Below are 27,340 nucleotides of genomic sequence, written 5' to 3'. Positions count from 1 at the left end.
TCATACAGGGTAATGAGTTATGTTTGTGGACTTCAGTTTTCAGAAAGGATTTAGTAGCTGAAGGAAAACAAAGGAATATTCTGCCCTTCATGTGTTTTGATTGTGTAAAAAGTGGGTGAGATAGAAGTGACAGGCATTTGTTTTTAAAAATCCAGGGCTAGGATGCTTTATCTTAGATAAGTGATGGTGTTTTGTACCCATTGGGTCTTGCTGTGCTTTAAAAGGAGCACCTTTAGTGGAGGTGGAATGTTGTAATGAATACTAAGTGGAAATGGTTTTGTATCTGATACCTTTGTTTTCTCCTTGAATGCAAGCACAAGTTTTACTAATGAAATGCTTTTAAAAAATAGTCAAGCTTCAGTTTTACTAATGTGTGGACTCTGAAAGCTGAAGTTTCTAGAAACTTAATGTTAAAGCACTGGGCTGTGCACTCTGCTTGGCAAAGCTGCATATGTAAATAAGAACACAGTTTCAGGCTGAATGATTTATGGAATCATGGCTTTATAGAAAATCTTCCTGTTAGTACTGCTGCTTTCATTGTGTCCATTGTTGTCATCTCCCTTCCATCACAACCCCACCCCACCAAAAAAAAAAAAAAGCAAAGCATACTGTGCAATTAACCAGGCTATTAATTAAAGGTCGCTTCCTTGTTTTTTGAAGGGGACTACTCAGGAATCGGTGACTCGTTTGAGAAAGTGACAATGAATTGAGTTTTCCAAATAAAATTCAATTTTACCCCAGTATGGTTTTGTTTCAGCGTTGCCTGGGCTTTGATCCTTCTTTGCCCAAGTTAATTTGAAAAAGCCACCTTTTAGATGTATTTCCCAGTGAAATAGTTTACTTTGACAACTGTAAAGGGAAGCTGTTGTGACTGGAAAATTGGTGCTTACTTTTATTTCAACATCTGTGCCAGTTGCCAGTGAAGAGAATTTAGCACAGGCTTCCAGACTCCTCTCCTAGCCTCTGCAAGCGCTCAGGGTGCTTTCATTGATAGTGATGTTTTTTTCTCAAAGCTCATCTTGGAAAGTTTCTTCCAGGGTGTTTCATGGGTATGTTCATCTCTGTTGAGTGGTTATTGTGCTGCTTCAGTTAATTGTGTGATGGTGTTTAATTGCAACATCTACTTTCCCAGTTTACTCCTCAGATGTTTTTGCCGGTAGTTCGCTTATGCAAGCGCTGCATGCAAATCCCCTGCTTCTCACTGAACAAGGTGCTTGTAAGCTTCCCAGTCCATTCTGCCCTCTAATTACAAGTGTTAGGCAATATGGTAATTGGATCCAAAGGCACTGTAATTCCCCTTGTCTTCAGACCTGGGAGACGTGAGTGCATGCACGTTTCAGTGCACACATTGCTGCTGCATTACGCTGTCTGTCGTCTTTGCAGCCCAAGGTTGTGTGGATTCTCCTGGACATAGCTTCTGGTGGGGGTGTTCTTTAATGGTGCAATTTCCCTTCTCCATGGATGGTGCTGTCTTTCTAGGTATGTTTTGAGCTGAGAATTGCAGATTTCTGCATTGCTTGGTAGTGCTGAGGGAAGTGTTGCAGAGGTGATCATCCTCTGTAAGAAGTAACTGGAGTTCTGTGGGCACACAGGAGGCCAGAGCAGGCAGATCTGATATTTCTTCTAAATTCTGTGAATTGGCATTGACACAGACTGTTACAGAAAGTTAAGTGCATATTCACATCTCTGTGAAGGAAACTTCATGTCAGAACTGGGCATTTCTTGGTTTAACCACAACATGCACAAGGATCTGTGCCCCTCTATTTCATCCCAAGTGGTGTGGGGACCCCTTTGCAAACAAGAGGTTTGAGGCTCTTGTGTAACTTTTCACCCTCTACAGGTAGGTAATAAAGAATAGCTGTGATAAGACTAGACCTCTGGGGAATAAGTCTTCTGACTTGTACAGAAGACTTCGTACAGAAGACATCCTCTGCATGGGAGGAGCTGAGGGAATTGCATATAAATAGCCTAAAATAAATCAGCTTGGTTTCTCAAACTCAGTGTGATTTGGATTGGTTCAAGACACTTTGTGACACCTAGGGGTAAGAGGAGTTCTTTTTCCTTAGCAACTTTTCCAAAATACAGTTGTCACTTAACATCAGTGGGTGCACTCCCATGCATCTGCCCTTGGATCAGCAAACAAGGACTGTTTACTGCAGTGAACCTGGCAGCTGAACATCACAGCACAACCTGACCAGGGCACTTTTTAGGTGGTTTCATCCTTTTCCTATGCCTCAAGAGCTACAAGGCATGCAGGCCCCACACTGACCCACAGTAAATATTTGCTCTGATTTACTGACCTGTGTAGCTGCTGTTCCCAAGGCAGTAAGCTGAGTGCCTTGTCACTGAAGTGGAGCCCATGAAAATAAACACAGGGATGTTATTACTGCTCAGTAATGGCAAAGTAAGGCTTGTGAAACAGTGTTCTCTGCAAGAATGTGTTGCTGACCACAGGCCTCCATGGGGATGCACAGACTTCAGTGAGAGCTTAGTGTCTTGTCAGCAGTTTTCTGATGAAGATGGGAGATGTCTTCTGATGGGGACAGCAGTAGTTCCCTATTTGGGATGGAGCAGAGAAAGCAAGTTGTTTCATTCCCCACATTTTTTTTTTTTTTGGTGGCACCTAAACTGAATGACTCTTTCAGTATCTTCTTCCTTCCTTTGCTGATGGCTGCTGGTCTAGTAGATCTTCTGCAGACCAATATCCTGAAGCCACTAAAAATGTCAGTTGTATTTATGTCTCTGTCCTTCAGTTGCAGATTGCTGCTGTCACACAGTAGACTAATGGGCTGAATATGAGAGATAAGGGCTTTCAGTTTACTGTGTTACATCCTGATGGTTAATGGAGGGAGGTAAAAGGGTAAGCCCTTAGTTCCCCAAGTAACTCCTGTCCCTTCTCAGTTACTGAGGGAAATGTCTCAGTTCCACAGTCCTACCTTCTGCAGTGGTTGGATTTGGGAGGTTTAAAGGCAGTGTTTTAACCATTCCTTGAGTAAGAATCAGAGAAATGTTGCAGAGACCTTGTGTTGGAGACAAGACTGAACACAGCTAAGATGCTGGACCTTTAATAGACAGAAAATAGCTCAGGACTGAGTACACTGTTGGAGTTCAGCAGGAGGTCAGGGAACACCACATTAAAGATGAGGCAGTGCTTTTTTCAGAAAATGCAAGTGGGTTTGGAAGAGCTGAATCTGAGCTCTAAAAATTCCTTGCCAGAATCCCCCCCTTCTTGCACAGGAAGTGTCTTGAATTCCACCTAAATTCCAGTTCATGAGCAAAAAGGCCCAATGAGCTGGGAGGAATTCTGTTTACATGTCCACTGGTCTTGTGTACCAATCCAGGACCAGCTGATAGCCATGGTGACATGATCCCTCTGCTTGTGCCTTCTGGAACAGTAAGGTTTGGGAGTGGTGGAAGTTTATTTTCTCTTCTGAGTGCTGTTTAACTTATCTGTGTCCCTTGCTGTTTCCCATGCGTGTATTTTAAAAGTTAGATTTTTAATTTCCTGTGTTGTCTTAAAGCTGTGTGCAGCCTCATCTGTGTTTTCATAAGGATTCCTCCCTTTTAGCTGACTATGTAGAGTAGCATTTCAAAGCTCCTGCCAGTTTGTTTTAATGTCTTACTAGATAACAGCTGGAAAAGCACTGATGAAGTTCCAAGTAATTTATAGGGACCCTTTACAAAAGAATTTATTCAAGAGGAATGGTTCTTGCCCTAAGCCTGACTTGCTCAGAGAGTGACAAGGAGGCAGCCTGGTAGCACTGTTGATCCTGGGCTTTGTTCAGCAGGCTGCTCTCAGCTTAGGCAAGAGTTTCATACATACAGTCCTTAAAATAACAAAAGCTGATGTTACACTGCTCTGATTACATTATTTTAATCCTTTGGATGTTTATTTTCACACCACTGTTCTTGGGAAGCCCATCTCAGGAGAGTGCAATTCAGCCTTCCATCTTTCCAGATTTTGATTACTAATATAAGAATTTTTATTTATTTAATAAAAGCATTCTGAGAAGGTCTTGCTGCTCTTATCCACCTGTGGTTGCAGGGTAGAGGGTGTCAGGAGCAGTCTGCTAGAGCTGTTTGTTAGGATTACATCATTATATACATGTTCCATCCTAACACTGAGTTTGGGATTGGAATTATGGTTTGTTCTACAATGAGTCTCTTAGCTCCAGGTTTATACACAGGCTGTGTTAAAGCTCTGAAGTTATTGGCTGTAACTCAAAGGTAGTAAACCAGCCCACTCCTCAGGCCACAGGCTCTGCCCTAGTGTATGTCTAGAGCTGGCTGGCAGCTCTTGCAAAGGAAAGTCCTACACCTCACAAAATGTCACTTTTTGGACCTAGTGGATAAACTTCATGTCACAGAGTTTACCATGAAAGACTCTGAGCTGAAAACAGTGCTGACCACAGATTAAGCTGGTAATGCAAACACTCTCCCTTGTTGCCTGTAGGAATAATTCAGAAATAGTGTGTGGAGAAAAAATACACCACATGTAGAATTTAAAAAAGCCAAATTATGACTAATTGCTGCAGAGAATCTGCCCTCTGGGCTCTTCAGAGAACTGGCATTGTAATTTTTTCATCTGTGGGTTTGTTTGTTTGGTTTTTTTCCCCCTCTCCAGCTATGCGGACACTTAGTGAAGACACCATCAGGCTCTTTCTCCAGCAGATAGCAGGTGCCATGAAAATGCTGCACAGCAAAGGCATCATCCATCGGGACCTGAAGCCCCAGAATATCCTCCTTTCCTATGCAGGAGGCAGGAAATCAAATCCCAACAACATTCGCATCAAGATCGGTGAGACCCTGGTGCAAATGTCACCCTAAATGCTCTGGGGAGAGTTTGGTGACAGATGGGTGGCAAGCCTCAGTCTGTCTTTGGGGAACTGTTGAGGAGGAGGAAAGAATTGCTGCAGTTTTTAAAATGACCTGATGTTTTTCATATTCTTTGCTTAGTTCCTCTGCTAGACAGGCCCATTAGCTGGCTCCAAGCAGTAGGAGCAAGAGCTTTCTGCTCTGCCAGGACACAGACTTAACCACAAAAGACATTGGGCAGGTCTTGCTCCACTTCCAAGCTGAAGGGTGCCTCCCTTGGTAAAAACAAATGCCAGCCTGCCCTAATTGGCTTGTAATGGCCAGGCTTACCAAGAAATGAGTATCTGTAGTGACTTCAGTCTTCAGCTTTTAATGGTATTAAGGTGAATCTTGGTGTTTTAAGGTCTAAAACTAACCACTCTCCTGACTGGTCTCAGAGAGCCCAGCAGGAGCCAGGCATACCTGAACACAGGTGTTCCCACAGTCCATCTCTGGAAAAAAAATCACTTTTTGCACATTAGACAAGTGGCACAGATAGCCTAGAAGCTGGGACAAATGTTCCAGTAATCCAGTTACAGAGCACATGTATTCCCAGTGGTCCCTCAGAAATGAGTGCTGGATTCTACCACCCTCAAGGGGTGAACTTTTATGATCATGAGCTGACACAAATTGGATAAAACTTCCTCACCTGAACACTGTGCTGTGAAGGAAGTGTTAATGCTTTCATTCAGCACAGAAACGTGGTCCAGAGGAAAGGTTGCTGCCTGTTTGGCTGAAATATTTTTTGTGATGTGCAGGGTTACCTGTGTGGGAGTCAGGATGCAGACAGGAGGGTGAGGGCATGGCTGCTCCTGGGTGTGTGGTACCCTGCAGCCCCTCTGTCCTGCTTCCCTGAGAGATACAGGGCCCAGTGAATAGCTCTCCAGACCAATTAATTAGTGACAGATGACAGGATAAACAGCTGTGTCCATCTCCCAGCTTGAAATATCTGGTAACCTTGAGACAACCTCTAAAATATCATATGATCAGATACTGAGTAACCTGCAGAGGTAATTCTTGTTAAGATGGGGTACTTCACTGGCTATAAAGATTCATGGGAAGTGAAAGGAAAGTAGAAGGAAGGTGCAGGCTCTCTAGAACTGGATCAGCTGATCCTGACCTCTACCTCTCTCTTTCTCTTTGTAGCTGACTTTGGGTTTGCCCGATACCTACAGAATAACATGATGGCAGCAACATTATGTGGTTCACCAATGTACATGGTAAGTGTGTTCTGCCTGCAGGTTTTTCTGTATTGTTCTTCCTTTGCCCCCCCAGAAGCAAGGCTTTTTTTTTTTTTTTTTTTTCCCCCCCTTAGTCCTTCCCCCAGAAGTGAAACTGAATTTACGTGCCAGAAACCAGCTGTTTCACAAGGACACTTCATAAAGTTCTAGCTGCTGGTAATATTGGATGACAGATGTCTGTCTTGTCATCGAACTTTTCAGGTGATCTGAAAAAACTGAACAGAACAGAGTATTGATTGCTGTCTGCTCCCAGAAACTTTGTCTTTCAGAGGGGATGGGGGCACTGAAGGCACTGGGAAATTAAATCTGTTGTGCTGTCAGCAAAGAAATGGCAAAAGATGGAGGGATGGGGTGATATTTCACACATCCAGCTGTGTTTGAGGTGTTGCTTCCTTGGGGAGGCACCTCAGTAAATCACTACTTCAGCAAGCCCTTGTGAGGCAGAATGTTTCTGTAAGCCTGCTCTCTCTTCAGGTTTTGTAGTCAGTTTTGCTAAAGCCAGAGCATTAGGAGTAAAGTCCCTCTTTAACAGCTAAAACTCTGCAACTGTTTGTAGCTCTTTGGTCTTGCAGAAGCCCTTCAGATCTGTGGAGCTATGTGGGCAGAGATTTTGCCATTCTGGCTCACTTCCTCTGAAGTGTGCTTTGCTTTACAGCTCAGCAGATGGGTGTAAATGGAGGTTACTTGCTCCTCTTTGCAATCTGTTTTGTGCATTTCCCCTTCCTAACACTCCTTCCCCCACTAATTCTTTCACCAAACCACCTTCTTCTAGGATGACTTCTTAGATTGTGAAACAGATGTGTTTCAAAAAAGCCCAACTGATCCCTTTCACTCCCTATCTACCTTCCACTCTGGGACCAGGACATGAAGAGGTGATTCTTGTTGGTACTCATAGTAGCAATCAAGATCTCAGTGCTGCATCAAGGCAGGGAAATTAAAAATTACAAAACCAGACAAGGAAAAAAAAATTCAAAGTCAGCCATGTAATAGTTTCTGGGGATATGGGGATCTGACTCACATAGTCTTTTTTACTTTGAGCTAAATTTAGGCTGAATTTTTTACAAGTGACCTGGGGGCAGTAGGCACCTGATGTTGAATGTGGTCTAATCCTCTCTGAGGTTTTTTTCAGTCTGTATTCTTGGGCAGAGTTAAACTGGACTGTGCTGCACTGCCCAGGGGTAGTGTGTTTGGCAGTCTGTTCCAGAGTACTAACTCAACCAAACCAGGTTTCCTCTCTCTCCCTTTTTTGAAGCCTGATGTTTATTTGAACTTTGCTATATGTGAAGATGATGTAATTTTTTTCTCCTATGAGAGTTTCCTGAGTTGTCTATTTTTAGTGATATTTGTTCTTTTGGAGTCTCCTCTGAAAGTAAATGGAAACACACAGCTTATTTTTTGAAAAGGCTGGAGGAAGCTAATAATGACCTCTTTCTATTTTATTTATTTTATACAACTCTGAACATTACAAGGAATCTCGGAATGTTTCATGTTCTCTGTTTACTGATGGATTTGAAGGAAGATGAGGGAGGGTTCAGCTGGGATTTAGGAGGTGTTTGAAGTTTGTCCCTGGTGCTATTGAGGACCTTGTGCAGTAAGCTAGGGAGCATCTGCCTGGCAAGACAGATCCTGATTCCCTGCTGTAGCTTGTATCCCATTGCTGCTCTTTTCATTTTACTCCTTTAAAAAAAAACCAACCCCCCCCCAAATGGTATTTTACCCACACCAGGCTGAGCTTTCAGTCTGAACCCCAATATGATTGATGTCTTGTCAGACTTGAAACCTCCTTGTGCAGTTCTTGTCCTCTGGCTTTGTTTGACCAACATCCTCTGCACAACTTGTTTTCTGCCTTCTAGCAGCTAGAAAATAGATGCCACTCTGTGCTGGCAGCACTGCAATGAAATCTGTTGCTACAAACAAGAGGGTAGAAAGTGTGTCCTTCTGTTCCCCTTCTGCTGGTCCTAAGGCACATTGCTGCCTGATATCTGGAGTTTTTCATGGACTTGAACTATCTCCAGCTTCTGGAGGAAAGTTGGGAGGGAGCAACAGAGAGCTTTGCTTTGGTTTAGAAGATCTGTCCATGCATTTTCAGTGAGGCTTCTTCTGAGCACAGGTGGCTTCACTGGAAAATGGAATGCTGAGAAGGGAAAATGAGTTTGCATAAAATAGCAAGACAGCATCTGGTATTTTTTGTCTGAATGAAAGACTCTGCTTCCCCTACACAGACAGGGAATTTGCCCTTTCAGGGTGGTGTTACAGTCTTCTGGGGACCAAGCCTCTCATGGTTATTGGGAAATATAGCTCAGGGGGGTTTAAAGGATAATACTGACTTTTGCTTCTTTCTTGTAGCTGCCAAAAAAAAGTGCTACATCTTTCATAAAACAAATTTCTGTTCTTTCCCCCAAAAGGCACCAGAAGTCATTATGTCTCAACACTATGATGCCAAAGCTGACCTCTGGAGTATAGGAACCATCATTTATCAGTGTTTGACAGGAAAGGCTCCTTTTCAGGTGAGTTGCTTAGATCTAATGTTTGAGTCTCTTTTGCTTTTTTGGTTTTTTTCCTTTTAATCCACTTACTCTAAGGCTTCTCATCTGCAATACTAAGTCCCATAGATCCAGCCCCACGTAGTTCTGGCTGTCCCACAGCTTGACAGTGTGGTGCTTTACAACTTGTACTGCTGGATTTATCACTAGACTATGGCTTTGCTTTTCTGGGCTGTATCTCAGAGAAATATATTTTCTGCTCATAAATCCTTAGGAAGGGTCATCTTGGGGAAATTATCATCATCATAATATCACTGCTATTATTAAAGCAGTGATTTCTTTCCTAGGCCTGCACTTGAAAAAAATCAGTTTCTATTTACAACAGTCAGTGTATAATTCATAATTACAATTCTGTTGGGTATGGAAAGACAATAAGGAAGATTGTATTTGCATATTTATGTTTGGGATGATTTGGTGGTAACTGGTGTAGTGCAGTTAAAGTGACTGTTTTTAGAAGCAGTTAGGTAGAATCTTATCAAAAGGATCTAATCTTTCATCTCACAGCAGTCCCTTACTCTCTGAAATGTTTATGTTCATCAAATCCAAACCCCTCCAAATACAAAAGTCAGTAAAACTCCACACTGTAATTTGTGCCACATCTTCTGGATGAGCTAGAACATATCATTTGTGAAAGGTGTTATCTGATTTTAAATTTTTTAATGATGGAGAATTCATCACAGCCTTCTGCAAGTTGCTTCAAGATCACATATTTTTAAGCTTATATATAGCTGGAGTTGATCTAGACTCTGCATTTTTCTGGTTCTCAATCATTAGTGTGTCACTAAGGCTCTCCCTTGCAACCCTTATTTTGAAATACTGTACTTACCAGTTGTTTGTTGGTTGGTTTGTTTTCCTTGCTGTTTAACAGCATGGCAGAGAGATGCTTGAGCTGCTGGTACGTTGATTCTCTTAACTTGTGAGCTCTGTATAGCTTCTCTTTAATCCATGGGAAAGGACCAAAGGACCATAGTGTTGTGTTAGCTGGTGCCAAAATTTCAGCTTCTAAGATCAGTTAAGGAAGTTGGGAGGGAAATGGGGATCTGTGCTTCTGTCAGAAGGCAAATTTTGTGAACTGCAGGACTTTCTGACAGTTCTTCAGAATTTCACACAAGACCTCGAGTGTTTATTCAGTTACATCAGGAAGGATAAAATGAATTCTGAATCTGTGGCAGGAAAGAGTGGACAAATACAGAAGTAAACTAATGGCATGCTTTGGTTTTGTCTAAAGCCAAGAACACTTCTCCTTCCAGGTTATTTTTTCCCTGGGGATCTAAGAACTTTCCATTCCAGTGCTTTATATTCTGTCCACCCATTTGCTCTGTATTTAGAGCAAGACTTCATTTCCTTTGCATGTTTCTTTTTGTATAAACACCCCTACTAAGTACACTGAAACTCCTGAATGGCTCTTGTTTACTGGCTGCATCCACTTGTTGTCAGTGTTGGTATATTTGAAAGGAGAAAATGACTGTTAGGGTAAAAGAAAATAAATATTTGGATATTAAGAAAAAAATGTGGGTGTGGAGAATGTGAGCTTTGACTCTGCATGCATAGGAGAGCCTTGTACTCACTCTGTCTTGGAACTTAATGCTTTTTAGTCTCTGAAGGCACCTGGATACTGCAGGTATCATTCAGATTATTTAAATATCATTTAATGTAGTGACTTTATCATGTGTGTAGCTCAAACACAACCTTGGTGGATCTGATCTCTTGCAAAATAGGTGGCTTTTCATTGGTCATTGAACCATGTCACAGAAATGTTCTTCTGAAAACATTTCTTTTTACAGAGAAGACTTTTCAGAGAACATAAAATTGAATACTAGTCAGCTTCATTCAGCTTTCCAGACAAAGTTTTGAAAGGGCAGGTGGCAGCACACTGTCTTGTGGTGGGCAAGGAAGGGACATTTTTGTCCCTGCCCCACAGGTCCTGATCCTTGCTTTGTGCTTGCCTGAATGGTGAACTTCTCTCTTTCCCAAATACATCCACTGCCTGGTGGGCTGGGGCTTGGGGTCATTTGTTTCCTCTTGTTTTAATTTTTCCCCCCACAGCTTTTCCTCTTTTGGGTTTGTCTTTTGAAGCAAAATGCCAGGCTCCATTTGTTACTGGGGTAGCAGCTGTGGATTTGTTTGAGCAGGGATAGAGATGAGCTCAGCCCAGATGGTTCTCAGTTCACCATCTCTGTTTGTTTTCACCACGTGTGTCACAAATTGCCTTCTCCTAGCTGCAAGTTTCAGGTGAAAGAAGCCTGTCTAGGGCAGATGTTGGAAAGCTAGTTAAAGGTTAACTGGCTTTATTTCTTGTTGGCATGATTCTATTGTAAGCATTTGCTGCAGATTGTCACTGGGTAGGGGAGAAGCTGTTGGCTTTTAGGAGGAGAGAGGTAGTGGGCAGAAGTGATGAGGAGTGAGCTGTGAGTGCTTTTTGGAGGAACATCTGCAAACTGGTGGGGATTCCCCTTATTCTGATTCCACTTATTGCCACCAGGAGCTTGGATTTCTGATGTTAAGCAGCAAGGGCAGCCCCTCATCTCTGTCTTGCTGAGGTTCTCATGGGAATTGGGAGCATGGTGGAGTGAAACCTGGTGCCTCTGAGCACTCTGGCTCTTTGCTACGTGAGCCAGCTTGGCACCTCCCTGAGGATACAAACCGCAAGGACTCCAGTGTTCTCTGCAGTGATAAGGAATGAGCTGTCTAAAAATAAAATAGGATTTCAAGGGGCTGGGTGAGATGGAGAAAAGATCAAATGTGTAGAAAGGCTGAGGCATCTGCCAATCCAGAAAGTTCATGTAAATGAAGACAGAGATGTGTTTATATGTGTGAATGTGATTTCTAGCTTTCTCAAAGTTTAAATTAACTACAGCTGGGTTACCCAGGGCAATTCCCAGGGCCATTTCTGTCCCTTCCCTGCCTCCCTGCACACAGACAAAAAGGAGCTGCTCGTGCTCAAATGTGAACAGTTGGTAGGATGGCTTGTGAAGCTGGTTTAAGGAGCTTTTTGTATTGAACATGCCCATAAACAAAACAGTGAGACTGCCATAGGGATGAGATTAATGGGATTCATAATCCCTATCAACAGATTTGCTGAGCACTGTATTAATGTGGAATTGTTAATTTGCCTTCCCTAATAAGTGGTCTGCACTTGCATCTCTTCATTTCTCTTGCTGAGACCAGGACTTGAGCAGTGTGTTTACTGCTCTTGTTGACTCAGAAAAGCCTTAAGAGTGTAGCAAGTTTCTCTTGTCCTTACCTGAGCTGTAAAGCCTGGGACTCAGTTCCCACCATGAGGTCATGTAGGTTGTGTAGACAAGTGACAACCAAAGCAAAGCTGAAAATAGACATACACAAGGTCTAAAATATCCTCCAGAATCTAGGCCTTGTCAGGGTACATTTTAGAGGTAACTGACCTCAACCTGGTTGCTGTCAGAACCTTTGTATGAATCTTTTTTCCTTGTGGCATTATGGCTTTGCTGCAGTATCTGTGGGAGAGTGAGCCAGGGAGCAGGGAAGTGGCAAGAGATGAGAAAGTTTTGTTGCCTCTTCTGACAGCTCTGAAAGGGTTAACTTGCCTGCATGCCTTCTCATCCCAGCTAGCTGCTACGTGAAAAAATTAATTTCTAAGCCTGGTGTACCAAGTTCACTGCTTTATTTCTGGGTTAATTCTGCCTGCCTAAGTACTAGGATTATGTATCACCTAGAACAACTGCTGTGCTGTGAAATAAGCCTTGAAGAAGACTAGAGAAGGGAGGGTTTTATATACCCAGAATTGAAGCCTGATTTGTTAGGCAGGCTGCTCTAACATTCCCAAAGCTGTTCTGGAGACTGTCTGGTGTCAATGGGGACAGTTATTCCTGGCAGTGGGATGGTACTCTGCTGAAATGGGGGGCACTGATTGACTTGTTGCTGTAGACAGTGAGCCATTGGCCTTTGGCCCAGTGTTTGTGGCTCTGATCCTGATGTGTTGGGAGTAGAGAAAATGATTTGTGGTTTGTTTTGTTTGTTGTTTTATTTTTTTTCCCTGAGTTGTTGTGCTTTCAAGAGCCCTTGAATGCCAGCCACTTAGTTTTGGGGGTCTTAAAATAGCAACTGTAGAAGGGCACAAGGAGGAACTATTTGCAGCAGATGTTGGAGCTTTTCCCTAGAAATATCAAGCTAGAAACAACATTATTTATCTCTTTTTTTCCTGCATAACGTATCTGAATCCCCCTCTCTGCACCTCCAAAGCCCCAGCAATCCTAAAGGAAAGGATTCAAAGATAAGATTAGGTATGAATCACCTTCTATGAAGTGTTGACTAGATAGTGCTGCTCACTGAGGGTGTGAATGTCTCTGGAGCTCTTTGGACTGATCACTGGGGTTCTGCATCCAGCCATTGCCCACACACAACAAATCCAGTGCTGAGTGCTTTTGGAAACAGCACCCTGCATGTTTTTGCATGCAATTCACTTGCAGGCAGCCAGCACTGAGTGGGATTTGGCAGGGTTGCTGAATGCCTGTGTTGGTTCAACATTTCCACTGCTGCTCAGGACAAAGTAACACAACAGCAAGATTGAACTTGTACAATTGTCCTTATATATAGAAAGGACAGACAAGAACAGAGCCAGTTACATTAACACAGCTGCTCCATAGTAACGTGAGAAGGGGAACAAGGGCATGAATTGGCCTGCTGGCCTGTCCCCTGTTCTTGGGCAAAACTGGGGTGTCCATTCTGCATCTCTCTTTCTGCCAGGTGGATGTTGTCCTACAGGTAGCAGCCAGCTCTGTGCATCCGGAATGAACAAGTTGTTAGGTGCTTTCTGGTGTTTTTCTTGGGAAGGGTTGTTCCTGCCTGAAGGGTAGATTTCAAAATATAGCTGTGGGTTTTTAGAAGAAGAAATTCAAATGGCATTTTTAGTATCTTAAGACTTCTGTATTCTTTGTGATTCTCAAAGCACTGTTGAAAGAAGAGCTGAGCAAAGTAACTGAAGGTGTCAGTGCTTTGTGAAATGGGCACTTTACTGCAAGCCTAGGAGCAGAACTGTGAGATTCAGTTGATTAATAATGCATTTATATGAAGATGCAGTTGATTTCACCAAATTAATGGTCATCCACAGTTTAGTTTGCTGGGCACCCACTAAACTGATGCTATTCCCCAGCAGGGAGCTACCTGTGTCAGCGACACCCCCCCTGAATTGTGGGCTCTGGGAGACAGAGAGAGCCCTAGTGATGTGGGAGCTGGTCTGGGTGGGTAGGAGCCAGAAATTCTGGGTAACAGAACAAGTGGGAATTGTACTGAGCCAGCAGAATGTGGAGAAACAGCATCCCTACAGGGGTATCTCTTTAATTTGTACAAAGAACAGGGAAACTTTATTGAGGATTTTGTTTCTCTCCAAGCTAGTGCTCAGGATAATGAACTGGGCTTTGCATGTGTGCTGCTTTTAATATACTCTTGTCTTTATTGCCAGGAAAAAATCTGACAAAACAGTGTTTGAAATAGATCAGAACTTCATTGTATTTGTGAAACAATTGAGATGTTGCGACAGGAAATGAACAGAGCAAACAGCCCAGTGTTGTGTCTCTCTGATGTGAGCAAGCACTTTGCTTCCCTGCAGCAGAGTTTGGTTCCTCCTTGTGTGTTACATCTGTCAGGCATATTTTTCATCATTGTAGCCAAGCCATTTGGTGCAGCATGTACCCTTGTTACCTTAGAGTTTGCCAAATATTAAGAACTCCATTACAGGGCAAGATCTGCAAGGGAAAAGGTGTAAAATGGGGTTTTATTGACCCAAATCAAGTGACAAGTGGCTGGAACTGCTGATGCAGTTTGGCATCTAGGTAACAGGGTGCTTTGCAATATAATTCATGTGAATGAATGGTTTGTGAAGAAAGTATTTTTGCACAGCCTATTGCAGGAAGGACAGCTAGGAAGTCTTGTTTAGTTGTTTCTTTTATGAATCCAGTAGCTTTTATTGTTATGAATTGTCAGGAGGGCTTCACAGCTTGGGTTGCTAAGACTGTGCAAGAAATACTGTCCTATCACTGCTACACAGACCTTTTGATATTAGCAGCTTTGGAGACTCCTTTTGGTTTCTCTTGAGGTTTTGTACTGAGTTCTCACAGTTATCCTTAATTTTCATCTTCAGCCAGAGGGAGTAGGTGATGTTGAAACAGCATCTCATGTGGCTGCTTTTCCAGCCAGGCTGTGTTAGTGGTGTTTTGATGGCCATCTGCAGATTGGGTTGTCTGATTTGTTGGTTTAAGCATCTTAATTGACCTTAAATGCTTCTAATTTAGAAATGGAAATAGGTGAAAGGCTCGAGGGTTTTTGGGCCTGCCCTGAACATCAGGAGAAGTTGCTTGTTGCCTGCTCGTTCACACTTTCCTACACACTCTGCTGCACCAATAATTGATTGCAGATGAATCCCTCTGATCTTCCTTCCCTGTTAATATTTGCCTTCATCTCTGTGTCATGCCAGCCAGCCTCCTCTGCCTTTAATAAAGAGACTTTGCCTAAGCAGAAAAGCTTGAGACACTAGGGTTAATTTGCAGCCTGTGTTATTCACTTCATAAAAACAAATGGAGAAATGATATTAGGAGATTTTTGTGTCTGTGCTTCTATACTGGAGATTTTATTTTTAACCTCAGTCATAAACCTCTTGTTGTCAGCATTCCCAGCAGTTGTGTATATTATTGCACGAATAGAAGATGTGGCTTGAGACCTTCTGGCTTCATGGAATTGAAGGAGAAAATCCTAATTTAGCTGTTGTTTTCCCATGGTCCTGGTCTTTTCACAGATCCCTTGCCCATCAGCCAGCTCCCCTCTTTCTAAATGCCCTGCAGCACTAATCCATGTTCTCAGCAGGAGCTGCCACTCATCATTTGGGACTCCTCACATGTGCAATTATTCAGCCTCCTGGGTGAGGCTATTAGGCCAGCTCAGACCTGAGAATCAGAGCCCACTGCAGTGAAGCTCAGCCTTTAAAAGGGGAGACCAGGACAGAACCAGGTCAGGGACAAAAAGACAATGGGCTGCAATACTGTATTTCCATTCTGGCACAGTGCTGGATTTATCAGTCTAAAGCAAGCTGCAGGTTCTCATTGTCTGTGCTGGTTCAGCAATTGAAAAGTTACTCCTCAGAGTAACTGTGAAATAGAAATGCTAATTCTATCCTTATTTTCAGCTGCTTCATGCACTGGTTTTCTTTCTCCTCTGCAGGCCAGCAGCCCCCAGGACCTTCGTCTCTTCTATGAGAAAAACAAGATGCTGATGCCGAAGTAAGCATTTTTCCAGTGTTGCTGTTTGTATGCACTTGTTTACTCTCTTTTTACACCTGTTCTTGCATGCTCCTGGCTTGTTATTTAAGAAGGTGACCATAAAATATTTGGCCACCTGCCTCCCCCTATTCCTTCAGCCAGCAGTGATACAGCCTGGAGAAAGTCAGACAGCAGCAAATTGCCAGAGTTGTTTTCTCTTTCTGGATTATTGCTTCTCCCTCCTGCATTGCAAAACTTCAGGACTGTTAGTGATTTCAGGAGCCCAGCTAGTGGTCCTGTCCCACATATGGCTTTCCTGAGGCTGGGAGCCTTGGTAAGAAGTCATGGAAATTCTTGGATCATGCATGGTGAGCGTCCATACCTGACTGCAGATCACATTCCCCTGTCTCACGTGTCAGGTCAGCAACTGCTTGTGTCCATCCTGCTAATAGGAGGAATATTATAACCTTGATGGAAATTGACACTTCTGCAGTTTCCAAGGGCAAGATAAGTGCTTTCGTAAGAGCAGGGTGTATGTTACTTTGTGAAGCACTTAGCTGCCACTCAGGGCTGTGATTTGTCAGTGTATTTTGGTATTTTGTTGCTGAGGTCTTTCCTTTTGATATCTGAGCCCTGAAAGCAGAACCCCATACTTGGTCTTAAAACCTCAGCCTAGTATAGAGACAGGACTGAAGTTCCAAGCTTATACATCAGAAAATTGGAAGAAGTTTTTTAACCAGAAGTTTAGTTTCTGTTTGGCAGAGCTGCCTAGGCAGCCACATACACAGGATGTTGCTGTATGTTCATATTTTTACCTTATCAGTTTAGACAGCTCCAAGAGATAGTGGAAGTAGCTGTCAAGAAGCTAGAGCTCTTATCAGTGACTTAAGCTATGTATTTTCCCTTTTTTGAATTGGGAAGAATGGGAAAAACTCTAACTCTTAAATTTGGAGCATTTGCATGCTCTTCTGGACTGAACCAGTGAGCATGGTACAGTGAAACACCCAAACAAAATAGAGCAGAAACACTGCCACATAGTCTGTGAGCAGAAAATAGAGCTTTTCTTTCCCCTACACAGCCTATAACATGGCTGCTCACCTTTGAGGTAACCCCTCTAAGAGAGAAATTAATGCTTGCAAGTAGTAATTGTCCTTGTGTTGGTCTCACTGCTTTGCCTGGTGGTGCAGTCGGCAGCAGGCGAGGGGAGAAAAACTCAGCTGTGAGAGGAGAGCATGTCTGTTCTTGTAGGGATTAGTCCTTCCTTGTTTTAAGTTTTTCACACACTCTGGATTTACCATTTTCACTTATCTCCGCTTTTTAACTACCAAATTCCTCCAGATGTAGATCCAAGCCCATTGTTTTTCCATCTAAGTCCACTGTTATTTCACTGTTGTGAAAATGCTTATTCCCTGCTTTCCAAAGTCAGTTTGTCTCTCTCATGAGCTACAATCTGGGCTTCTTCCTGAATAAACATGAATAAACTGCCTCTTGCTGGCCCTGCCAACACAGGATGAGACATGAAACCACTCCTAAGACCTCTCTCTCTTTGTGTGCAGAAGTGCCAGGATTTGGTTTTGTTCCCCTTGGGGTTTGGCAGGATGGCACCCACCCCCCTGCACCCCATGGAATGAGCTTGGGAGTGGGGTGGGAAAGAAAAGCTCATTAAATGCTCACTGGTGGTCTCTGCCTGCTGGGCAGGAGCTCATGTCAGTAGGAGCAAGCCCAAAGGCCTCACAATTTTAATAGAACTGGTCTAATTAGCTGACATTAATTTTGTTGATTTGTGTGGCAAAATATATTGTAGATCATGAGGGGAAGGAAGTAGTTTTGTTGCTTATTTTTAGAGAGATGAAAAAATAATACCATAGGGTAGCAAAGCTTGATATTGATGATCTGCACCATTTTCAGTCTGTTGTGACATCTGAGGTGTGCTGCTTGACCACCTTCTTTCTAGACTTAAAACCATACAAAAAGCTAAAGTCATTGCTGGGAAGTGGACTCATTTTGTATGAAAGCTTTGTGTGTCATGGATAAATAAATTACAATGATAATACTGGAGGATTGCAGGTCTCCAATGATTTATTTTTCAGGAGACTCTGCTAGCTGTAGCATCTTGGGTTATTTTGTTACAGTGTGCTACTAAGGCACACCTTTTTTGGTGAAAAGGTGATTTTTCTTGGCTCAAACTCAGTCTCAGTTTAACTGCATCCCTTCTGGTGTCCTGGTGGCCTCTTCCTTTGTTGGCACACAGAACCAATCTGGTGTCAAGGATGGAAAAGCATCTCTTCCACTACAAACAAGGATGAGGTGTGCTTGCTATCTTTCTCTGGTTTAAAGGTTGCTGGGCTCAAATTCCTGTGCTAGAGATACTTAGGGATTCACAGAAAAATAACCAGGTAGTGCTGAAACCTATAAATACACACCCTGCCTCACATCTCTAGTCCTGAACAAGGATCTGCTCATGCTAGCTAGCACCTCTTTTTTGTCTGGGCTATTTTCTTTCCTTTTTATTTTTTTTTTTTTTTACCCTGTCTGTGGGAGGAGTAGAGTTGGTGGAAATGGTGCAGGAAGGTTTGTTTCTCCCAGCATCAATTGGGCTTGTGCTTTCCAGGGTGATGAGTGATGCCAGCCTAGCAAAGCAGAGCCACACACTGCAGGAGGGAGCAGGATGGGGCTCTGCAGGGTGAGCAGGACACTGCTGAGCACGTGTGCCCTTACCTCAGCTGACCCCAGCATGGGGAGAGGGGAAAGCCTGGCAGTCCTTAGGGGCCATGCTGGGCACAGCAGTGATAAACTGAGGCAATACTGCAAGGAATTGGAGCCACCTACGCTTAATTTGGAGAGCTCTGCTCTGGCTGTGGGCAATCCCTGAGAGTGCTGCTGGTTAGGGAGGAAAAGTCATCAGGGCTGAATCCACTTATGCAAGAGCTGAAGTCTGCTTTCCCTGCATTAATCCCTTCATTTATTCCCTGCTTCTTGCAATCTACTGGGGTTGTGAAGAGCTGCCCTGGCTCTTCCCCATCTGCTTGCTGGGTGAAGGGGAGTGCAGTGATTCACAAGCTCCTTTGTGCCACAATGGCCATTGAAAATCAAGTTTTCTTCCTACTGATATTGGAAAGTGGGGCACTAAGTTCAGCTTGCTTAGGTGGCTCACACCTTGGTGGCCTTCAATTATTAAATGCTGTATATCAAGGGAGCAAATAGACAAAGGTTACTTGCTAGTCTTACACAAGCTGAATTGGAAAAGAAATGCCTTTAAAAAATGATAGTAATTGGTGATACACTTCACCACCAGTGTCTTAATTGGAAGCTTCCCCTTGGAAACAGCTTTATTTTAATGACCTCCTTATTCCCAGTAGAGCAAGTTGAAGAGATTTTATCATATGCAAAATATTGCATGTTGAATGGAGAGGCCACCAAAGGTAGATTAGCTGTAGCCTTAACTATTACAATGAGGAGTAAAATCCAGAGATGCAAGCGGAGATGTTCCTGTTCAGCCTCTCTCCAGTGAGCTGCTCTTATGTCCCTAGCCCAGTAGGCACAAAATAAGTTGGTGTTTGCAAGTTGCCTTCCTGATTATGTAAAAGCAGATTAAGTAGACTGCAAATCTCTTATTTTGCTTTTGTTTTAAATCTTAGCATCCCCAGGGAGACATCAAGCCACCTGAGGCAGCTGCTGCTGGGCCTTTTGCAGCGTAACCATAAGGACCGCATGGACTTTGGTAAGATCTGCTTCCACTTTTAGTTTTACTGCCTGTCTGTGCCTTCTTTTGTGTCATGGCATTGCACAAACCTCCATGGTTTTGGTTGATGCTAGGGGAAGCATTCAGACACCTGGATTTTACCTGCACCTGGAAAATTGCATAATCTTGGGGGTTTTTGTGTATGTGCTGGAAAGGTCAGTGCTGATTCTCGTGCAGTTCTGTAAACCAAGAGATTTGGCACACCTTCAGCAAATGTTTCTTACTTGCATTCCTTCTCATGGCTTCTGCTTTTATAGCCTCTCTGAACTTCTCTTGTGTTAAGACCACTCTGTGGTCTTTTATTCTTCCCTCTACCTCTCCATTCCTCTTGCAGTGCTGATGGTGGAATGGGTAAGTTTGCCTCCTAGCCCTCCCTGTTTGAATAAGCTTTGGTGCTGGGCAAGACTTTTCAAGTGGTTTTGCAAGGGTCAAAGCCCATGCATTTGTGTTGCTGGGTGGGCAGTATCACAGCAAGTCACACAATTTTCTCCTTTATACACAGATAATACCTTTTTTTTCCTGAGAATAAAGTGTTTATATACATGCATTCAAGATACTGGTCTTTAGTCAGACATGGGATAAAAGGGTTTGATATTGCTGGGTTTTGGAGGTTTGTTTTCAGTTCATTTTTTTGTTGCTTCCTGCTGGGCAGTGTATTCTAGTTGATGGAGATTGTTTTGCAGCCTGTTATTCCTTTGGACTAGAGATACTGGGAAAGCTTCTCTGGGAACAGTGTTACCTGACTGAAGCAAACACGTGAATTAACTGAGGTTGATCATAATTACCCAGTGCTGAATGTAAAGGACTGGTTACTAGGGTGTGGAAGTCAGGAAAAAGCCCTTTCATAAGGGAGTTTTTGAAATTAAAGATGGACTTGGATGTAAGCAAGTGTAGTCCCTGCAAGTCTTCTATCTAGGCTGTGGATCTCTGTCTCTTCTATCATGCTGCTGTGCATTTCAAAATAAAATACCTTTGAGGTGGCTGTTTCCCTCGTGTCAGATGCTGAGTCTGGTAAATCTTTTTAGCCCCCCATAAGCTGTTTTTATACCTCTTGGGAGTAGACTGCATGAGTCAGTGTCTGACACTTGGAAATGTGAGATAATAGACTTTGATTTCACTCTGGACAGCAGTTACAGCACGACTTGCTGCACTGAGATTATTCCCTGCCTTTAATTTAAGTGGGATACTTCTCTGTACAAATGACATGTCCTTTTAAGATGTAATTGTTTCTCAGGGAGGGTTTGGTAATATAGTCTATACAGACACCTATGTTTGAGATGTTCTATGTCATAAAAATATCTCCTGTTGGCAAAGAGGAAAACAAGCACCAGAGCCATGATTTATTTAGACCAATACACTTCTTCAGTGTCCAGTTGCATTCTTGGTCTCACCCACCCCTTCATCCTCTCCTCTGATTGTGTACAAATCTGCCAAAGCATCTGAGTGTTCTCCCAACTTGTGCCACAGCTGCTTTCCTTTCCCTGCTGTCCCCTGGTGCTACATCTTCATCTCCCCTGTGTTCCTCAGGGCTTGGAAGTGCTCTGACCTACACCTACTGAATAGACACTTCTTTTTCTTAAAAGTGTCATCTCAGGAGACCTCCAGATTATGCCCCTTGCCAAAACAGAAATACTGAAATGGGAGGACTTTCCCGTGCCCATTGTAATGTTTTCAGCTGTGGTCTGTTGTGTGCAGCACACAAACTGCTAATGCCCAGCAGCTCCAGATTCCATTTCAAGCAGATCTCCCTTTAGCTCTCAGTAGACAAATGCTTTGTCCTGGTACTGGCAAACTAATGCAGTCTGTTCTCTTCACTTACAATATTTATAAAACTCCACTTTGGCTGATGGCTGGTGCCTTTGTTCACTGTTCTATCACCTCCCTGCACTCTGTATGGTGAAGATTTGTGTGTGCTGCTGGGCTAGGGATAATTCCTGGGCCCCTGTCCCCACAGGAGCAGTGTGTCCTCCTGCTCCTTGTTCCCTGAGAAGCCCCATGGAGCTCCCCCAGCGTTCAGTTGATTGACACTACAGCAACACATAAGCTTGAAACTTCATTTCCTTGTGTGTCTCAGCTGTTCTTCTAGCAGGAGTTGCTGGGCTTTACAGTCTCAAGATTATCTAGAGGAAAGTCAGGAGGTTTTGTAGTTGCAAGTTTCCTGCTGATGATTACAAGCAAGGTTGTTTAAATTTTGCTTTGCAAGCACAACTAGTAAGCAGCTTGGGGAGGGGAGGGGGAGAAAAGTGAAAGATCATCATTACCACCCCCTCAGTTGAATCAGCTCAGCTGAGGGATGGAACCCTCTACAGGAACAGACTGAAGAAGAAGCAGGAAACTCCAGCAGCTGAGCAGATGTGGGTAGAATGGAGATGTTGTCCAGATCCTGATCTCAGATTCCAGATTTCCAGGCCAGAGATTTGCATCACTTCTGTTGTGCTGAGTTCCAGACCAGTGCACTCTGGCTGCAGGATCATGGCATTGACAAGGAGGGACTGGGGGGAGAGATTATTTAAGTTTAAAATGCAGATAAATAAAAGGCCCAGTTACTACTTTCTGGGAAAGCTCACTGGCCAAAGAGGAGCTGTTTACAGAAATCAGAAGTCTGTAAACCTTGGGTGTTGCAACAGGAAATCCATGCTGGGAAAACAAGTTGAACTGCCTGCAGTTAGCCAAGTGTTGATCCATGACTGATGCTCTTGAAAGGCTGAGTTGCTGATTGTGATAGAGAGGACTCTGGCATAGAGCTGCAGTGGATCAGGACAAGGAATTAGGAGGAGTGAAGATAGGCTAACAGGAAGGGGGTTTCCAGCAAGCGAGGACAGCTTTTCTTGGCTTTTATCTGCCTGTAATGAGTGAAGAAAGCAGTAGTGGTGTATGGTGTGAAAGGAGGAGAGTTCTAGGGTATAGCTCTTTGTTGGTCTTTTAGAAAATCCATTTCTGCCTTGAATGCACCCTGAGTTTTAGGTCATTGTGTGTGATGGAAGATCGGTAGAAGTCCTTTTGTCCATCATTCATCTTCCATGGATGTGTGGTAAATACAGCTTCCATGAATACTCAGTCAGGGCAATTTGAAACCCTGATCAGACCAGGACTTGTGTCTTTTAGTGCTACTTTGCAATTTAGGATTTCTTGCTGGTAAGAGCTTTTGATGTGTATGCGATGCAGGAGTCATGACATAGTCACAGTATCTGGCCCTAAATAACTCACTCCCATTCCTGCAAGTTTAAGAGGTGTGGCAAGACAGAGGAGCATTAACAATTAATTTAGTCTATTCTCCCCAGCAGCCCAGAGTTGTAGCTTGAAGCAAAACCTTTCTGAGTTCTATAATTCACTGTGGGGAAGAAAAATCCATTGGTACTGATGGCAAGTCCCGAGGTACAAATCCTCGTGTCCTTTGACTGTGCTCATGGCAAAGATTTCTTTTCTTCCTTTCTTCATTCATGTAGTTGCCCCAGCAATTTCCCTCCCTCTAACCCCTGCTAATTTGATCAGAGGTGTCTGATAGCAGAGGAACCCCCTCTTCTTTTTAATCATATTTCCACAGCAATCTCTAGATCCAAATAACTTCCCATCCTTTTTTTGTGTGAGTAGGTCTTGTATTTGGTCTGCATTGCTGACCACTACTGTATGAACCTACAGCCAGTCAGCTTCCATGGTTGACTACAAGTCTACATGGAAAAATCACTGCAGAATACTGTAACTTGTTATGTTTTAACTGTTTTGTGAACTTCTTGCAGTCATTTCTTTTCACTAAGTCATTGTTCTTTGGGTTTTTTTTCAGATGAATTTTTCCATCACGCGTTCTTGGATGCAAGTGCCTCTATGAAAAAATGTAAGTGTTGCATTTTTAATTACCACTCTTTCTGAACCATGACATGGCCTCCTTTGCTGCTAGTTGAAAAGACTGCCTGTTTTCTGAGTTACTTACACAGATATCTAGTATTTGTTCTTGTGTCATGTCCAGATTTTGCCATCAAATTATATTTAATTTTGCTGAGTTATCTTCAAAGGGATGATTAGAGAGGTATTTAGAAACCTAAAGTGGGAGTAAGTGTAGCTTTGAGATGTATTCAGAGGCTTTGTATGAAGGACTTGGCCACTGGGGATGCTTGTAGGTAAACAGGATTATGCAGCATGATCTTGTTCTTCATCTGCATCTATAGGACAATTTGGGACAGTGAATGGTGTAAACTGGAACTTGTGTCTCTGCTTCTCATCTGGTAACTTAGGTTGGCTGTGCAAAAGGGTAGGCTTTGGTTACCAAATCTTTTTTCAGCATTTACCTCCAAATTCTTGATAAATCTGGTTTTAGAAGAGTTAAATCTGGGTGCTCAGTGAGAACTGACCAAAACAAGGACAGATTTCCATTGGAAATTTTCTTTTCTTCTTTGATTCAAAACTTTTGTAATTTTCCATCTGTGTGTACTACAATTCAGAGATTTCTTTTCAGTGGCAAACAGTTCAGAGGTGTTTCTAGTGTGTGGTATACAACAGTCCTTGGGCCAACAGGCTTGGTTTAGTGGAATTGTGTATGGTTGTTATCTTCTGGAAGGTTCTTCCTGGGCTTTTAATTTCCTTGGTAAATGATACAGCCAAGTTCTCATCAGTGACTGATTTGGGGTGCCAAATGCAAGGGCTGCAACTTTCGGAGGGGTCATGTCCAATGCATCCTGAACCCAGAGCTCCTCTTGGATGTATGTTCTGGGCAGGTGCCCCTTGTCTGATGTCCTCTTCACTCCTGACAGTCTCCTGCTTTCCTGCTTCCAGAGCAGGACTTCTCAGTTGATTCCTGATTCAGATCTTAACTGTGTGCTTAGGTGACCATCCCGGGCGCAGGAAAAGACTCTTCTGGTTTAGGAGAGCTCGCAAGCCAGCAAGGCCCCTGTCTCCTTCTGCACCAGCAAGATGTGGGCTGAGTCCTGTAAAACAGGACTGCTCTGCAGGCAGGAAAGGACTCTGCCTGCATAGGACTGCTCCTAAGCCACCTCAGCTCCTGGCACCTGCTAAACCACTGTCCTGTGAAAAAAGCCCTTCTGATCCCCCTGTGGGCAGAGAACTCCCTCAGCACGTTCTTGTGTGCCCACCAACTCATCTTCTGCCTCCAGCAGTTCCATTGCTTCATTGGCCAGAGGAACAGGAACAGGAAAACCCTTACAAACAGGAGAGGGTTCTCCTGACTTGGCCTCAGTTTCCAACTTCTGGGTATTTGCTGTGCAAAAACCAGAGGCACTGTTATGAACAGGGAGCTGGAGCTCAACCTTTGCCTCCAACTGCACCAAATTTAATGGTGTGGGGTCAAGACCTGACAAAAAGGGCACCTTTACTGGCACGGGAGGACTATCTGAACTCCAGACCTCTCTGCTGCCCTGCAGGTCGTCACCTCCAGGCATATGTCCACAGCCTGGAGTCCTCTCTAGGCAGGAGAGATGGCTACTGGGTTTGAAAAGAGAGAAGTATCCCCATCTCTGGAGGTCTTACTGGTTGAAATCAGCTACCAAACGAGGTAGTTCTTGAATTCTGCTGTGGTCTCCACTGCAGCCTGTTGACAGTGATGGATTGAAGGCCTCTAGGAAGGGCTGTAAAGACCCCACATGTGAAAAGGTGCATGTGGGAATGGTGGTCCTTTTGATTTCTTGAATAGGTGAGAGAAGAGCCAGTGTGTCAGCAGAAGTCTGGACTGCAGTGGTCTCAGTTAGAAAAACCCACCTGGGATGTTGCTTAACACAGTAGTGTGTCTAATGTTTGCACAGTCCTAGCTGGAGTAGACAGCTTATCAAGTTTGTAGTTGCTCAGGGGCTGCTCCCTTGGCTTTGTTTGCAGAACCAAGATGAGTCCAAAACTTTGTGTTACTTCATTTCAACATGTGGCTCAGCATCATGAGTGTAGGAAGTATCAAAGAGATGTGGCTGCATCCAAGTCATTATGGTCACCCTCAGACTGGATTAGGGTCTTCAATCCTCTACTAGAGAACTGGGGGAAGGAACATTTGTGCCCTTATGTTTTAGATCTCCCTGAGAGCTGTCACTGACTTTGTTGGAATCAAGACAGCATTATTCACGTTTGATTGTGCAGGTTTCTCTTAGAGTTTGTTGGGTGCTCTGTAGTAGCAGCTGTGTTTTGGAGCAGCAGCTGTTGTGTGATGCACACAACATTCAGGGACCCACTGTGTTCAGGTGCACCTGCTCTGCAGTGCAGGTAACTGCATCCATCCAATTTTTACTGCTGCTGCTTCCTTTCCATACGAGGTTTTGCAGTCCCAGCAGAGTGTGGTGGCCTCTGTAACCCTGCAGGCAAATCTGCCCTCAGGTGATGTGGGCAGAAGGCAGCTGCCACCAGTGTGCAGAGCTGAAACCACATCACTTGGAAGGCTCCTGAACCCCCTCAAGGTTGGCCCAGAGATGGTCAGAAGACAATAACTAAAAATAAAGTGAGAGCCATCAGCTGATCATTCTGTGTGGATATATGTCAGTGCACCATCTCATGGAATTATACTGGAATATTTTAGTGGAACACAATTTGGAATTCCAGAAAATTGGAGAATACTTCTGGGTGGATAATCTTGAAGTTGGGGGTATTGGGGGAAGGAAGGAAGCCCCCCTTGTTTAAACAAATTTGCATGTTTTTCAAGACACTTCAGCAAAATCAACATTTCTATCAAAAATCCTTATAAATCACATTTCTGACAAGCTTGCCCTCTTGGCTGTGGTTTCAAGGGATGGTTGTTCTCACTTCATTCCTTTGGTGAAAAAAGGACCTAAGTCTGGTGACAACCAGGGTGTACCACAACGCTCTGCTTGGCACAGGCTGTAGCAGGAGAGCGGGTCCAGAGCCTTGGGCTTTAACTAAACCATGTATTTTCCTTTATATTTGTTTACTTATATTTCTTTTTATATTGTGGGTCTTGTACCTGTGACTAAGCATATGTACATTAGATGTGTAAAAGAAATTATTAATAAAGTCTTTAAAATACTGTGTCTAGTCAGAATGTTGTCTGTCTGTAGCCAGGTCTGATCAGCATATGGTGTGGGGCAGTGTGTTACAGTAATAATGAATAATAAGGCATAATTAGATGCTTGTGCAAGTCTTCTCTCAGTAAACACGTTGTAATTGATACCCATGTAGAATATTTTGGAGGTTTTTTTGTTCCTGGCTTTAATGAATAGTAAGATGGTACCTCCTTCACTCTGAGCTGAGAGCATGAAGCGTAAGCACTTATGGTTGAGAAGTGTATGGGAATAACTTGATTTTTACAAGCTTTATAATCTTAATGTACATAAAATATTCAAACAAAAGCTAGCAAAAAGTTACCGTTACTCCTCCATATAACAGATTTTAATGGTGCAAGCTTTTTAAATCTAAAAAACAGCTTATTCTTTGGGCACATCCTTTTCAGTCACTCAACACTAGCTTTATCAGAGACTGCAATTAAATACATTTTTGATGATTCGTTTTAATTGAATCCAGATAATCACAGAAATGCAACTCCTGTGTGTGTAAAACTCTAATTCCATATAAAGGTTTTAGATCAAGCATGAGGCTTGGATATTTTTAGGACAGTTGAGCCCCTCCTAGGATGATTTGTCAGCAGTCACTCTTACAGGTGTAGGATCCAGTATCAAGATCCACCCTGCTGCAGCAGAGGCTTCGTGGCTCTCAGCTCTCCCATTTTGAAACCTTTTGGTGTTGGTTACACAACATACATGATGACTGTTTTGTTGCTGGAACAAGTTAGAG

The 27,340-nt window shown here is 43.3% G+C and overlaps 1 protein-coding gene across 10 annotated transcripts in view; it reads left to right on the top strand.

Annotated features, from left to right (window-relative positions):
- Positions 1 to 27,340, top strand: part of ULK1 (unc-51 like autophagy activating kinase 1) — a 96,399-nt gene that overhangs the window by 35,422 nt on the left and 33,637 nt on the right. For all 10 annotated transcript variants that reach the window (XR_003988213.1, XR_003988212.1, XM_030460438.1 and 7 more), the window contains 6 exons: positions 4,625 to 4,798; positions 6,001 to 6,074; positions 8,501 to 8,602; positions 15,827 to 15,885; positions 19,503 to 19,585; positions 23,388 to 23,438. Coding sequence is in view for 8 of the 10 variants with exons in the window: in XM_030460438.1 (XP_030316298.1) it covers positions 4,625 to 4,798; positions 6,001 to 6,074; positions 8,501 to 8,602; positions 15,827 to 15,885; positions 19,503 to 19,585; positions 23,388 to 23,438 (543 nt within the window). In the remaining 2 variants the exon portion in view is untranslated. The remainder of the gene's footprint in view (positions 1 to 4,624; positions 4,799 to 6,000; positions 6,075 to 8,500; positions 8,603 to 15,826; positions 15,886 to 19,502; positions 19,586 to 23,387; positions 23,439 to 27,340) is intronic.

The sequence above is a fragment of the Calypte anna genome, chromosome 15 (genome assembly GCF_003957555.1).
Source record: "Calypte anna isolate BGI_N300 chromosome 15, bCalAnn1_v1.p, whole genome shotgun sequence".
NCBI classification, from domain to species: Eukaryota; Metazoa; Chordata; class Aves; order Apodiformes; family Trochilidae; genus Calypte; species Calypte anna.
The sequence above is the reverse complement of the archived record's forward strand: the minus strand, read 5'-3'. Positions and strand labels throughout refer to the sequence as shown.